The sequence below is a fragment of the Apaloderma vittatum genome, unplaced genomic scaffold, assembly GCF_000703405.1.
Source record: "Apaloderma vittatum isolate BGI_N311 unplaced genomic scaffold, ASM70340v1 scaffold16840, whole genome shotgun sequence".
NCBI classification, from domain to species: Eukaryota; Metazoa; Chordata; class Aves; order Trogoniformes; family Trogonidae; genus Apaloderma; species Apaloderma vittatum.
This window is the reverse complement of record NW_009695166.1, coordinates 1-15131: the sequence shown is the minus strand read 5'-3', so window position 1 is coordinate 15131 and position 15131 is coordinate 1. Positions and strand designations below refer to the sequence as shown.

The window sequence follows — 15131 nt, the reverse complement described above, 5'->3', positions numbered from 1 at the left end:
ATGCTCATAGAAGTATGTGTGGAAACATCTGGAATAGACTGATTTCTCAGAAGTCCTTCCTTTAGAACAGTGAAAGATTTCTCAATTCAGAGTGAAGAGTTAGACAATGTATTGATTACAGCGGGGCAATGAGAGGAATTTTGGGGCAGGTGTGAGCACATGCAAGTACAGATAAGACTCTGGGAGAAATGCTGTCCTTCAGCAGGGCAAAACTTATTGTCACCAGCTTGACACACACTATACACCTTCACAGTGCTTTATTCTTTTCTTTGCATCTTCCTATTTTAGGACAGTATAGCAGGAACTATGTCTTCTGTATGCAAAGCTTTCTTCCATGTGCAGTGCAAGCTCCTGATGGCAAGAGAGTAAATGCACATGAGCGACGGGGAGAGACAGAAGGAATAGAGGCCACATGACTGGGAATGGACTAAATTCTCAGTATACTGGATACTACTAACCACCTGTAAGAACTATCTGTCTCAGTTTGTGGCCCTGTCTCTGTTCACTGGCTTACTGCTGCATGACTGTGTTATTTTGACCAAGGAGGATCAGACTCCTGCCAAGCCAAGAACATGACACCTTTCACCTTTGCAAGCATCGGTGCACAGCAGTGGGCAAACTGCTGTACCAGGATCCCTGGCTCCTTCACAGATCACTTTAAAGGTCCCTCAAGCAGCTGGTGGCAATTCAATAGCTCCTGCACTTCAAAGTGCTCCTGAAGTGTTGTTGGTGAGGGTTATTTTTGAGGGGCTGGGGTGCAGAAGAGCGTATTTCAACACCACACTCAGAGTAGATCCACTGATGGAGCAAGGAAAAAGCCATCACTGCAGGCAGAGCTGGAGAGCACACAAGCTGGTTAAACTGATGTTAAGGAAAGTACATTATCTGTGTTTCTGTCTTGGAAGAGCTTTAAAAAGAGACTCAAGCATATTATGAGGAACCTCATTTTCTCCTCGTTGGTGTTCCCAGTGCTACAGCAGCAGTGTAAAAAGGCACTATTACCTCTTGTTTAAGCAGAGAGGTAAAGATGACTGCAGCAGCCAGTACAGTGATCTCAATAAGAGCTGAAGCTCAAGGATTTCGAAAATGCGTCACCTAACTATGCAATGTACTGCCTGCTATAGTAGGGCCTCTGTAGATCCTGTTGATCTCTTCTTGAACTGGCACTTAAAAACCCAGCAGACACAAACACAGTGAAGGAATGGCCTAAGTCAGGAGTGCAGCCCTGATATGACATCAGACAGGATTAGAGGATGGCCTGGTAATGTTCTCATGGCATTGAACAAGGCAGCTTGTTCCACTCAAAAGTCCCAGTCCAATTCTGCCCCTGTCCTCCCATGCTAGCTCACTTGCATTTGGCAGCACCACAGGTTGAACACTTCTCAAATTATACAGACTTGCAGAAAGACTTAGAAACAAGTACAGAGGCAAAGACAAGGTAAGCTTGGACAAGTCCTTTATGTGGGAAACTTTTTCTAAGAGTTCTAGTATTGGCTGAATGTCTTCAGCATGTGGGTACCCTTTAGGCTAGAGGAAGGAAGCAGTCTGTAACTCCTGCCTGATGTGGTGCCAGCTACTGTTCCAAAGAGCAATGCGGGAAGCACAGGTGAGGGTACGCACAGTCAAAACTCTCATAGAACCACAATGGCCAAGATTTCACAAGGCCCCAATACACAGAGCTTTCCCCTTCCAGCAGGCTGAGAAGGCAGTATAACGAGGGATGAGCAGAGCACTCCTGAAGTAGCCCTGCACTCTATTCTGGCTCTGCGACTCATTTGTTCAGTTCCAGCCCCACCACCAAAACTTTCTATCAGATTTCTTGATCCCATTCTTTTGTCTCCACCCTGATCCCAAAGCTTGCCTATTTCAATGCTGTTTCATCTTCTCAGCAACAGCTCTGGTCTTTTTTTCTAAACTCTGCTTCCACTCTGCTGGAGACGTTCCTTTGCTGAGAGGAGAAAAACAACGTTGGTATAAGGAGGTAGTAGCAATGCAATAGGGAGGAGGGCTTGGCTACTAATCTCCAATTTAAATTTCTTAATTTTAGAGGTGTAGCACCCCTCCTTGCATGTAGAACGTTATCTGGAGCTATCCATTCTTTGTTCTCACTAGAAGTCTATGGAACAATTTATAAGAGTCAGGGCATTAGATCTGGAGTCCTGGTGTGATTTCAGCAAGATACAGGATGTACCATTTCCTGTCTCAACCTGCTATGCTGGCTATGTGAATGCCAAATAGATAATGTGCTCCACCCCACAGCTGCTAGATAGACAAAGCTACTAAAGAATCCCAAAGACTTGTAAGACTAGGAAAAAGGTTTTCGGAGTTGAAGTATCTGATGGCTGAAGGGCTGCATCAAACGTAGAGTGCTCTAATTTGATCCTCACTGATACACAGTATGCAGTCTGCCAACATCCAAGTGACATTCCAAGAGCTTGCCTCAAATCTCCACTGCAGAGTCAGACCTGAAATGCAGGAGTCTCCAGCTGTTCCCAGTGCTGCAGCATAAGCTCTCCCAGCAACAGCTCCATGGCCTCTGGTAACCCCAGGGCTTGCTAATGCGAGGTTCATAAACTGCTCTGACATCCCCATGGAAACAGAGTGTGAGGTCATAAACAGGGGATTAGCACCTCCAAGTGCCCAGCACAGTGTAGAAGGTAGCCAAAGGCTTTCCCTTCACCCACCAAAAGCCAGGGGCCATTCAGGCTGCAGAGGGGGAAGAGACCCTGTCGCATAGGGAAGGCAGGTGGAGGTCAAATTGCTGACTGAGAGGGAGCAGAGGGGAACAGGGTTGTGATGGGCCCCTGCTGGCTGCTTAGCCCCGCCCCCCCTCACTGCTGGGGCACCCTTCCTGCTATTAGGGACCAGGTATCAAAACGCTAAGAGAAAAGGGACTGCTCAGCCTGGAGAAAACAAGGCTCAGGGGGGTCTTACCAATGTTTATAAATACCTGAAGGGAGGGTGTCAAGAAGACGAAGCCAGGTTCTTACCAGTGGTGTCTTGTGATAGGACAAGAAGCAATAGGCACAAATTGAAACACATGAAATTTTTTGTCTGAACGTCAGCAAACACTGTCTCACTATGAAGGTGGTTCTCTGCCACCAGCTGCCCAGAGAAACTGTGGAAGGTCCAGCCTTGGAGATATTCAAAACTTGACGGGACAGAGTCCTCGGTAACCTGCTTGAGCAGGGGGCTTGGACTAGATGATCTCCAGAAGCCCCTTCCAACCTCAACTACTCTGTGATGCTGTGACTCCATCTCAGTGGCATCTTCCTGTGACTGCCCAACTGACTGCTAGTGATGAGGAAGCGAGTGCAGCTGAGGAAAAGAGGGCAGACTCTAACATGTGTGGCTGTTTTAATCCTATGTGGATAAGTGCTTTGAATGAGATGTGGTTTGTTCTTAAAAGACTGGCAAGAGAATATCGTAGCAGATCTTCCTTCTCTGACGTACTATGAGTAGGCTTAATGAGCCCTGTTGCCTGGAGCATGTTTTACCTAGTTATAAGGAACTGTTTTTCCTCTTCCAATCTATTCCTGAAAAAAAAGAGATGTGGAAAGATAAGACCATTCACCTGTTGAGCTTGGGTTTCTTGGGAATATGGCCCTCAGGTAGTGGAGGCCTGTGGTTTGGCAACAAACCTGAAAAAGAAAGGTGTGAGAATATTTTGCAGTGTCTCTTTGCCTCTCTAGGATCCAGAAGTTACATTTCACCTTGTAAGCCAGGCAACTCATGTCCCTTACTGGGACAGCATAGCAAAAACTCAAGTACAGTTGAAAGTGAATTTTATCTTTAGTCATTGCTGAATCTGCATACCTGCCAAAGAGAAGCTAGGAGGTTCTCCTGGGTATAGACAGGAAATACACACCAAAGCCATAGTCACTTAGGCTCACCAAAAAGGCTTTCTGAGAGGACACAGGGCACTGGTGTCCAATTAACTTCCATCTCCAGGATGAAAATCTATTAAGCTTCTCAGTTCACTTAACTTGAATACAACTCAGGTACCAGGCAAAAAGATCAGCCGAATACTCCGACTGTGTCAACCTGGGACTCACTCCCAGGGTAAAGCCAAAAAGTCTTCACATGGCAGACAGTAGACAGGTGCCTGTTATTAACAGGGTAGGTCAAGCTTACATTAAATCAAGTAATTTCAGAAACTGGTATTTAATTGTTAGTTACTACAGACTAAGACACTTCCCAGATCTCTCTGCAAATATAGACTCATCTACAGGGATACACATCTGCTGCCAAGGCAGGGGCCAAGACACGTAGTGAGCAGAACAAGTAGTCTCTGTATTATCATCCTGTCCCAGCACTTGGACCATAACGAGTTTGCTGGGAGCGGACTGGACAACGACCTCTCACTGAGCTATACTAATTGGGTGGGAGACTCCTCTCAAGGGGTTCTGTGTGTACCCCCCCAGTAAGGGCTTGTCTCAGGAGGAGGCGAGGTACCTGCACGGTGAGCCATCTGCACGCACACGGCAATCTTCTTGTGCTCCTCCAAACAGAGGCCTGTGATCCTTCGTGGCAGCATCCCTCCATCAGAACGGATAAACTGACTCAGCAGCAAGACGTCCTGAGGGAGCAAGAGAAGGGCAAAACCATCAGTGCTACAGCTACTTTAACTGCTCTGATTCTTAGGTGCTGCGATGACCCTCAGCACTGTGTACAGAACTCAGAACAAAGCAAAACAAAACAATGATTCCTTCTTACGCATTTTGGCCACAGCTTGACAACAAGTGGCTTTTGCTTGCTGTCGCTCCGCCTGCCAGCTTAGCTCAGTAAGGTCACTCAGATGGTTTGAGTCTTCCCCTGACTTCACCAGTGTAAACACATGATGTCAGCTGCAATCCCTGCTACTTCACTGTCGCTTGCTCCAAGATTCTAGCTAAGATAATGTGTCCTAGGTACTCAGGCACAATTACACAAGACCTACAGATGGACGGTGTTTACACAACTTAAAATGCCATCGCAGCTGCTATCCTAAAGGTCACAGATATGTTAGATCTGGCCCCCTCCTTGTTCCCTCAGAGCAGGATTGTTCTCTGCTATCTACTGTTCAAACTTTTATCCAGTTTCCCATGGTGGAACTTCCCTTGTGTCTCTCTGGAGGGGTGGAGAGCAGGAAAATGGTCCAAGATTTTGCATGAAGAAGCTTTTTGTAAGAAAAGAACGTGTGCTGATGAGAAAGACCTAACAAGATAAATTGCTGCCTTCAGTGCTTCAACTGTGCGTGCATTAGGTGGTGCTGCTACAGCCATGCTGGATGGAGGGAGCTCTTGGAGCATGTTGAGGGTTCCCCCTCTGTGGTTCAAGAATCGTTTAGATTATACTGCTGTTGACCTTTCCAATTGAGAGCTCTAGAAATGTAAAGCACCCTTAACAAAAACAAAAGAAAAGGGATCTCTAGGATCAGATATTATCACAGGGCTGGGATGACAAATTTTTAAACACAGCAGCAACAGCTCTTGCACAAGTGTCCCATTAACTGTACACAGTACAACAGACCGATATTTAGATACGTGCTCTCCGTTTCCACACACAGCACCAGTGCACATGTACCCCTCAGGCCAACAAAGACAGGTCTCCTTGACATGCTCACGTCAGCACAAGTTGGCCCAAAGGGCCTCTGGAGACTCTGTGCTCGTTTTTCCCCATCTGTTGGCAGATTTGTTGCTGGTTTAGAGTTTACTTCTCCACCACTGTTGTAACGATGTTCATAGTTGAGGAAGGGACCTGCCAGCAAGCACCTTGACAGAATGAGAACTCAAACCAGGTATGTCAGCACTTTACACTTTCCCCCCGCCCCCCAGTCTAAGGCAAGGGCAAGAACAAAGAGTACTTATTGCTTTTCACGTTGGGTGACCCTGACTCTGCCTGTTGTTCACAGACTCGCAGGCCTGCTCCCACCCCCGTATCTTTGCTTTTTTACAAAGGGCTCCCTGGAGCATTCCTAGCTTCATTTACTGCCCTTGCAAAAACAAACAATCACAAGTGGATATAAAATGAATATTCAGAAAACCTAGCTATCTAGGAATTACATGTCCACCCCCACTGTGCAAGACCAGCCCATGTCTGAAGGGGGCTGCTGGAATTTGTTACGGCTTTCTGGTAATGACCAGTTCTGACAGACGCTGTCACACAAGTGTTGCAGTAAAAATTTAGAGGTTGTTGCTTTGGGGTTTTTGTGGTTTCTTTTTGTTCTTCCCCCTCCCCGTCTTCAATCCCATGCTCACCAATATCATCACAACACACAATTTCCCTCTCCCCTTATCTGGCTTCCTTTCATTTGTCTCCAGTTAATGTGTTTGCAGTGATTTTCAGATCCAGCTCCTTTGAAAACACAGCAGGCTAGGCAACTTCTCACCGATACAAAATGACCTATCAACCACTATACAGTTCTTGTGTCCAAACAACAAGAAAAGCAGCAAGCTCCTGAGAGGCCATCTATGGTTAAAATGGAAGCAAAGTGTCCTCAGCCCAGAAAATGCACTGGCCTGGCCAATGAGAGCAGTAACCAGGGGACCAGTTGGTGCCAGGCGCGTCGGTGGAAACTGGATGGAGGCCAGCCAAACAATCCAAGGGCACTGACTTTCGTCCACTCCTAAAATGCACTGGATTGGATTCAGGAAAACAGAACGAGGCTCCATCCTGTCGTTCTCCTCTTCTTTAGCCATCTGATTCTCCAAATCACCAACAGGTCAATGTGCCATTTAGCAAAACTGTATCTCTTCCCTAAGAGAAAAAAGGCTGTTTGGCTCCAAGTACCGAGAAAAACTTTCTAGACTTTTCTACTAGCATGCTACATTACGCTGAGGGGGAGAGGAAAAAGGAAGCTGATGGCAAGTTTGAGGTTGTTCCAGTCTTTGCAGCCGTGAAAGCCTAAGTAGGCCACAGGCTCTTGTGAAGGGTGTGTGTGGTCCAAGCAATTTCTCATATTAGTACCACGCCTGGTGGAGTCACAGCCTTGTTATCAACTGTTTCCAGGCAAAGCAGGGAGGCGGGAAGCAAAGGGAGATGTCTTTCTTTTTCTCCGCATGGAAAAAAATCAGGAAAACCCATTGAGAGGCGTCCCTGCCTGTGACAGGGAGGTTGGATTAAATGATCTCTAAGGTCTCTTCCAGCCTAGGCCATTCCATGATTCTATGATTCTACGATGCTATGATTCTTTGTTCTCATTTGTGACCAACAGTGGCACCAGCTGCCCAACCCCCTTGTGTGGCAGTCATTTCGTAACTGAAATCATCTAGGTCTCAGCTGCTGCTACTCCAGATGACACTGATGCCGTTTGGCTTAAAATGCTGCACACTTGAAAGAAGGCTTGTCCGTTTCTGAAAATCCCCACAGTTAACAGGCCAGGTGCCTCTCCCAGAGTACTCGCACAGATGCATCTTACCACAGGGAGAAAGCAGACAGGTACAGCCAACTTTATGGGGCAGCTGTGGTGGGAAGCAAACAAGTGTGTGGAGCAGTCAAAGAAAAAAATACGTCTGGCAAGTTGTCATGGTGCCGTCATGTTCCATGAAATTCATATTCCGTGCTAGTGGACAGCCAAGCCTGTAACCACAGATTTGCTTTAATCACTGGACAGCTCCCACGAGGCTGGACCCAGATTCCCACCCCTGTAATCTGCAGCGTTTGATGAAAACAACTTGGATTGAATTAATCTAGGGCTAATAGGCAAAGCTTGCAGTTTGGTTTCCCCTAATTGCTGCCAAAGCAAGATGACATATTTACTGCCTACTCACACTAATGATGTTTGAAGTGGATAAGGGGGAAAATGAAAAACAAGTTTAGCCTTCACCTCTAAAAGGGCTGGATAAACTTGCTAAACGGAACACTATGTACAACACGATCTTGTGAATGGATGGCAACTAGAATGCAGAGGCACCTCTGCATTTTAATATCTGCAGACACTTTGCAAAGCAGGATCCTTGACTGCTTACATGCGATTCATTAAAATCTTTATTTACCGCAAGAAGAGTTCTGTCTGTGCAGCCAAATTACTACCGGGCTGTATCAGACAAGTCTGCCAGTCATTATTTCCAGTTACACAACAGCCTAGTTTTTCCTTTCTCCCTTACTCTCAGGAGTGGTACGCCGTTCTCCAGTCATTTTGTAACACAGTTGCAGGTTTCAATCAAGTTGCATCCTAACAATGACCAAAATAATTTTTTGTCTCCAATGGATGTGGGGGAAAAAAAAAAATCAACCGAGGTCTCAGTTTCAATGGGCAGACACACGCAGACCACAAACAGTGGGAATTTTTATCTTAGGCTCAGTTATCCCGAGCCTCAGCAGGGACTAAGGACTGAACTGGCAACGACAACCGCAGGCCTCCACCACAGCTGAGGCAGGTTGGAATCGTGACCTGCTAGCGCTCACAATGCTTGTTCGGTTGATTAATAACTGGGGACATTGGTCCCCCAGTTCTCTGACAGCCAAAGTAACTCATTATGCTGCTACTTTAGACCGTGCTAGTTGCACATGACAAAAGGCAAGTCCTATGAGGTCATATTACTCAGCTCCCTCAGGGGCTAATTCAACACTTCCCTTTTCATAGTGCCTCATTCAGCCCAATTACAGGCGTCCCAAGCAAAAAAGCTCACACTTTCCCTTCTGTGCAACTGACTGATCTCGGTTTATCAATCTCAAAGGAACTACTGTGATGCATCTATTCTGATCTCTTACCAAGCGCAGATTACAGGTTATGCTGTATGAACTAGGCTATACCTTTAACAAAAACAGCCGTTTTCAATTTATAGACTTTTAGGACAATTAACCATCAGTGAGTAAATTGTGCCACTGTTTAATTACCCATACAGTTAAATGCCTGCATTTTATTATTTGAGCGTTTCAAGATTCTGCTGCTCATTGCTGCTGCAGCAAAGAAAAAGAGCAGAGAGCGCTTTTGTGCAGAAAAGGGAGATTTTATTCACTGATTTAAACATTTAAAAGCCTAAAAATCCATGACTGGTACAAGATATTCACACATACGAGGGACTTACTCAAGCAGAAGAGGTGGTCTACTCCAAACCTGAAATTTCTCATAGTTTTTATCAATCTCACAGAGGAATGCTTCTAAATACTGAGGTAAGAAACTTATACAATTCTGAATACCAGTTCACACCACCCTCTTCAGCGTTTTGTCCAGGTTCTCCTCTCTTCTACAGCAGGAGTGCTGGATGTATGTACACCAGAGGCATATGCATTCAAAAACAACATGCCATCCAGGACGGACACGTTCCTAGCTGGCCTCTCAAGACAATTTCTTACACAATTTCTTAGGACCGATCTCAACAATGATTCTCAAGACTGGCTGCAAGACCTCTCCTCACATTTGATTTCCTCTTGTCTCCATACTGAACAGCAGAAATTAGGATCTAAGAATCAAACTGAAGTGCAGAAGAAAACTTGTAATCTTGGTTCACTCCACAAACACATCCAAGATTCACGCTTTACACTGTCTGTTTGGACCAACAGCCTACTTCTAATCCCAGAACTCTTGCTATACAGCGGTCACATTACCTAAACCTGCTTTTTGGTTCTTGATAGCATTATTATCTTTATGTGCAACACAGTCTCCTACCTCAGACAACAATGAAAAGTGAGTTGACATGAATTTCCAAGATTTAATCCACTCCCATGGCTCAATTCATCCATGTGCATCAGTTCATGGTTTCTGTGGAGCTGTTAATGTGCAACTCATGGAATGCTTTCTGGAAATTTGCAGAACTACCCAGTTTAATGATGCTGTTGACTCCTCACATTTAAAAATCATGTAAAACCATATTAATCTTAAGAAAGTATTTTCCAGTGTGATTAGTCTGTTTTGATCACAACACAATTCAGCAACCATGGAGAAGATTTGTAAGAAACTGCTGCATTCAAATATTGTCCACACAAAACAAACATGATCTGTTTTTGCAGTACTTTCCACAAATAGTATTTGCTATTTCTCCTAATTTATTATCATATCCAAATCTGTTGTATTTTTAGTCCTCCTAGCTTTCCTAGATTGTTGAGAAATCAGACCAGAGAACACTGCCCTGAACTTATTTCACTGTTTCAGAATCCCTGACAGCACTCAGATCCTAAGCAATTTTTGCAATTTCTGCAACACAGGCTTTGAAAAATCCAAAGCTGCTGTTTCATTTACATCTCACACTTCTTGTTTCACCTGCCAAAGTAATTGCAAGTATTTTGTCTGGCATTATTGCTGTACTCATGCTCTTCATAATTCATTAATCATAATCACCTTATTCAACAAGTTACTTGGTTTTACTCCTCGTTGATACCATGTTACTTGGAATTTGCACTGTTTCATTTACCAAGTGGTAATCATCATCATTCTCCTTCCTCTCTTAACTACTTAGTATTTCATTTGCTATTTTTAAACCCTTAGGTGATTCTCTACGATTTTTTTTATGCTTTAAAAAAATCCTGCTAGTGAAGTTACATATTCATTAGCTAATTCCCTTAAGAACCTGGGGCTACATGCAACTGTTGTTTTACATTTGCAAGATTGCCATTACTACCTAGCTATTAAAACATAATTTCTGTGTGTGCGCTAGGACTGCATGCAAGCAGCATAGTCATTCTGCAGGCAATGTGGCTTTCAGTGCCCTTCTCCTTAATGGACTTTCTTTCTCACAAAGACTTCTTTTCCTCCAAATGCACTTGTCTTTCTCTTACCCTAATCTTACTGACATTACCTTAATTCTGAGTTTTGAATGACCTCTTGCAAAGTTACATTCTGCATCCTCAAGTGTTCTTGACTGTTTGCTTTTATTCTGAAATATTAGAGGATTTCCTTCCCATCTTCTACATTTAGTGTTAGTAATCATCTCATTAGTTAATAAACTCCTGATTAGCATTCACTGCAAAAAGCTTGAATCAAACCTATTTTTAATGTTGCAAGGGATGCAAACACATTTGCTGTCCTTCATATCCAACAAGAGTTTTAGAAGTTACATGAAACAGTTATTGCCTCAGTGGACAATAATCCAGTGAGAAACTGTGACGCTATAATTAACCTAGTCAAACCTTTCGGCCTCTCTGGAGCTAGAATATGCCTGAATCAGTTGACTAAATGCTGCATTCCAGTTTGCTGCTTCTGGGAGTGCAAAGTTGAAAGGCAGCTGAACACAGAAAAGATACACAGCCTTCTCAGATCACATGGCCATGTGTGCAATTCCAAACCTCCTGTGTAATATGAACTCATCCTTCTTCCCAGGAATGTCATCAGACAAGGCAAACAATTACCATGTAGGAAGCTCTCGTTACACCCAAGAGAAGCATCGATGGAGCTAATTATCTTTACTACACCCAGCAAAAGATAAGAGGGGCAGGTTGTGCCGTATGTAGATCTGAGAGCAATATTTAACTCGCTGTGAGGACAGGGGAACTCTCCTTCGTTAAACTTACCACATAATTGTACTTATGCTTCAGGTTCCAGCGACAGATGGGACACTGGCCAGAGGGGTTTGGAGGAGTTGGTGCTTCAGCATCCTCTATAATTCTCCCTTCAATCTAGGAAACAATTCAAAGGATATAACGATCAGGCATAGTTTAGACCTCTACCTGCTCCCATGGCTTGAGGAATACTTCTCCTTAACTCCACAACATGTTGACCAGTACTGTGCAGATATAAGGGGAACAGTATCTGCATTATTCAACATGCTTATCTATAGAAAACACTTTGGATATACACAAACTATGGCGAAATGAACAAATTCAAGGGGCATATAGAACCACTTGGTAAATTCCTGTATATGTTTCACTAAATATAAGCTAGTTCAGTCAGTGTGAAGTTCTCATATTTGCCTCAATTCCATTTATTGCAGTACTCCTTTGAACAACCACGCCTTGAAATTGTAGTGGCTCTTTAGCCAAAACCTTTAAAACATTTTTTTTCCAGGAATATGAGAACGTCACAGAATAGCAGATGAACATTGTGGATGAAAACATGCAGGGGCGTGCAAGATCGTAAATCACCAACAGGGAAAATTCAGAGAAAAAATATTTAAGAAAGGACTCTTAGGAGATGTCTGTGGGTTTGTGGTTTTCTATTATTTGTTTGCTTTTGTTTTTTATTTATTTATTAAATAAAGCAACATTTTATCCAGTTTAATTCCCTGAACAATTCCTTTAGGAGATCATTTTATAATTTTTTCTATACCACTAAAAAATGGTGACATCCAACACTCACATCTTCTCCAAAGTAACATGCAAAAAGATGTAGAAGGTGTGTGTGGGAAGAACTTGAGAATTTTTTTTTCTAAATGTAGATATGTTAGGAATATTAAGTCTATCTACATGTTTCTTTTTTTGAGGACTTAGGAATAGAAACAAGACCTATCCCAAATTGCAGCTGAATGGACAGAACAGACAATAAAACTAAGATTTTTTTTTTTTCCCGTCAAAAATATTTTGGAAGTTTCTTCTGGCCAAATTAAGATTAAAACCAGATTTCTGAACACCAACTGACAGCCTCAAATAGCGCAAGCACCAGAGAGTTTAAAAAGAAACCCTGGGTGGAATGCAATGTTACTTTTAAGAAAAAAGATGACTGATTTAGACTGAACTGTCAGGTTTTGTGCCTGAAAACCCAGGAAGAGAAAAGCATGACATTCTCTGTAATGGGGTCAGTGTAGGGGAGCATGGGACACTGGCATCCAGCTGAACTGTCAGAACTATTTTATACCATGGATTTGTGTCATTTTTGCCTAGCAATGGCAAAGTGGAAACAGATCAGTTACTTGCAGTTCAAGCATCTCAGAACCTCAAATAGGGAGAATGTTGTCGATTTTTAAGCAAGATTTCTCCCCCCTCAAAATTGAACAGCCAGTTTTACAAAACCAAAAAAGTAACTATGAATATAAAATACAGCCCAGAATCAGTAAAGTTATTTCCTGGGAAGCTGGTGCATCTGGTCTTGGTTCTTGCCTGTCTGGCTTTAGACTGTACTTTGACTGTAATTCCATCTTGGAAATGAATAAAGATTCAGCATGCTATGAATTTTTCTTGAGATAAATTCCAGTGTACAGTTCTTTTTGCAATTATTCCCCAACTACTGAGGACTTTCATAATTTTAGTCCACTCAGTTATTATTCTTCTGTTATAGAACTAAGAGGGAATACACGGACTCGACATTCCCAGTATGCTGGTCAAATCCAGATTTCTCTGGGATTCATTCATCTGGTTCATGTCAAACACTTCCTTCAATACTGACAGAAGCAAGGACAGACAGAAAGACGAGCACAGAAAGACAGATTCAGAAAAGGCTGACCTAGATTTGGTAGGATAAATGGAATGACTAGGGGATACACTGAGAAATGCATCACCTCTTTGTGGTTGGTCAGTTTACACCATTTTCCTCATCTAGGGGCACTAGACTGATGCCAGGATATTATACTGTAGAAATATCCAAATCTCCCTTATGCTTCTACAACAGGCCAGGAAGAATTATTTTTCTAAAGGGCTTTGCTACTGCAATGCCCACTGTTTCACCTTTGAGCCTCAGCTAATGCATTGGGACTTTCTCATAATTTACACTCCCTTTGAAACTGAGTGCAATGTACAGCAGCCCACTGTGTGTGCTGTGCTGGCGTGCACACTTGCCCCAAGATTAGTAGTCTGGCACGTGAAGAGAAGAAAGAGAGATGTTCCATCAGATCTACTGCGGCACCTTGAACTTACTTCTATTGGCAGTCTCATAGATCTTGAAAATCACCATATTCTATTTGATATTATGTATCTAAAATACAAGTAACCTGCTCCATTCAGGTTTCAAATATGACAATGTCCACTAACACAAATATGACAAGAAGGAAATACAGTTTCAAAGGCATAAACAACCAGGTTTTGTCTGTTTCATTAGCAAGCGAAAAAGTATTTTCCCTCTTTATTATTTCTGTATATATACATTAGCATTTAGGTGTAGACTTCTAGCTACTCCCAAATAATTCCTGCTCCACTCTCCTCATGATAGTTAACACCTCAAAATTATCTGTGCTGCTTGTCTCCAGCCCAGGCATAGATTGCTACTGGCATATGTAATGGGAGCAGAATAACGCAATCTCCTCCCCCTGCCAAATAATTTCAGTGCTTCTAAAAAGTGACAATACTCCTAATAAAGTGCAGCAGATCAGATGGTGCTAATTAAGTAAAAAATTCTAACTCTACTGCTTTGGTTGTTTCCTTCTTGTCTTAAAACATAGCTGTGAAAATGTTCTTTTTTATCGGTTACTTCTGAACGACTGTTGTATTTTTAGGAGCAGTTTTCCTTTAGTATTTGAGGTCCTCCTTTGACAAAACCCCTTTCGCTGAATTCTTTTCTTACCAAGTGCATTACAAGATGCAACCTTTGTATCACCCGCGGTCACTATGGCACACACCATGATTAACAAACACGACGGTGACGAAGGCCAGTGCCACACGTGGCACCCAGCCGGTGCTGAGCCGTCCCGCGATGCCACGTCCCGTTGCTGGCCCACGGTGAAGTGACGAAGCCACCAGGCAAACCTTCTCCATACCTGCCCACGCTCGAGACAATGCCAAGCGTCTCGACTTTAAGAAATGAGCCCATCTGATGAACTGCCTCTTGCGTTTTGGGCAACGAACGCCTCTGGCAAGGCCTTCCACCTTACACAGGGGTGCAGCGAGGGGGCTGGTGCCACTGACGGGGTGATGGGCGCCCCCAACCTTCGGCAGCCAAACCCTCCATCGCTTCCCTGCGCTCGCAACAGTCTCCTACCTTGGTTTTGCCTTCACGCCCTGAGATGTCTTTCAGGCAGAAAAGAGAGAATTTTACTTTTTTTCTTTTTTATCTTCTTTTTTTTTTTGGTCTTGGGGGACACGGGCACACACATCCCAGGAGGCTGAAGGGAGATGAAACGGCAAGAGCCGAGACTGAGGAAAAGGGGTGCGGGGACTTACTGTGGTCGTGTTGCCTTCAGTCACCTCCACGACTGCAAAAAAAATAAAAAACGAACGGGAGGACAAAATGAGTCTCACTCAGCCTAAAAGGAAACGGCATTTCTTTGAGGGGAGAGGGTGAATACAGAGAACGCAACCGTCTCTCCCGACCGCGGTGAGGCAACGGGGCGCGGGGCTGCCTGGGACCA

General features: G+C 43.8%; 1 protein-coding gene across 1 annotated transcript in view; it reads right to left on the bottom strand.

Annotated features, from left to right (window-relative positions):
* The window catches only part of MRPS18A (mitochondrial ribosomal protein S18A), a gene marked incomplete at its 5' end in the record, with an annotated part of 21132 nt that extends 6157 nt beyond the window's left edge, over nucleotides 1–14975 (bottom strand). The window contains 4 exons of the mRNA XM_009870338.1: nucleotides 3575–3641; nucleotides 4456–4579; nucleotides 11431–11535; nucleotides 14944–14975. Of these exons, the coding sequence (XP_009868640.1) occupies nucleotides 3575–3641; nucleotides 4456–4579; nucleotides 11431–11535; nucleotides 14944–14975 (328 nt within the window). The remainder of the gene's footprint in view (nucleotides 1–3574; nucleotides 3642–4455; nucleotides 4580–11430; nucleotides 11536–14943) is intronic.
* Between the last annotated feature and the right edge of the window lie 156 nt (nucleotides 14976–15131).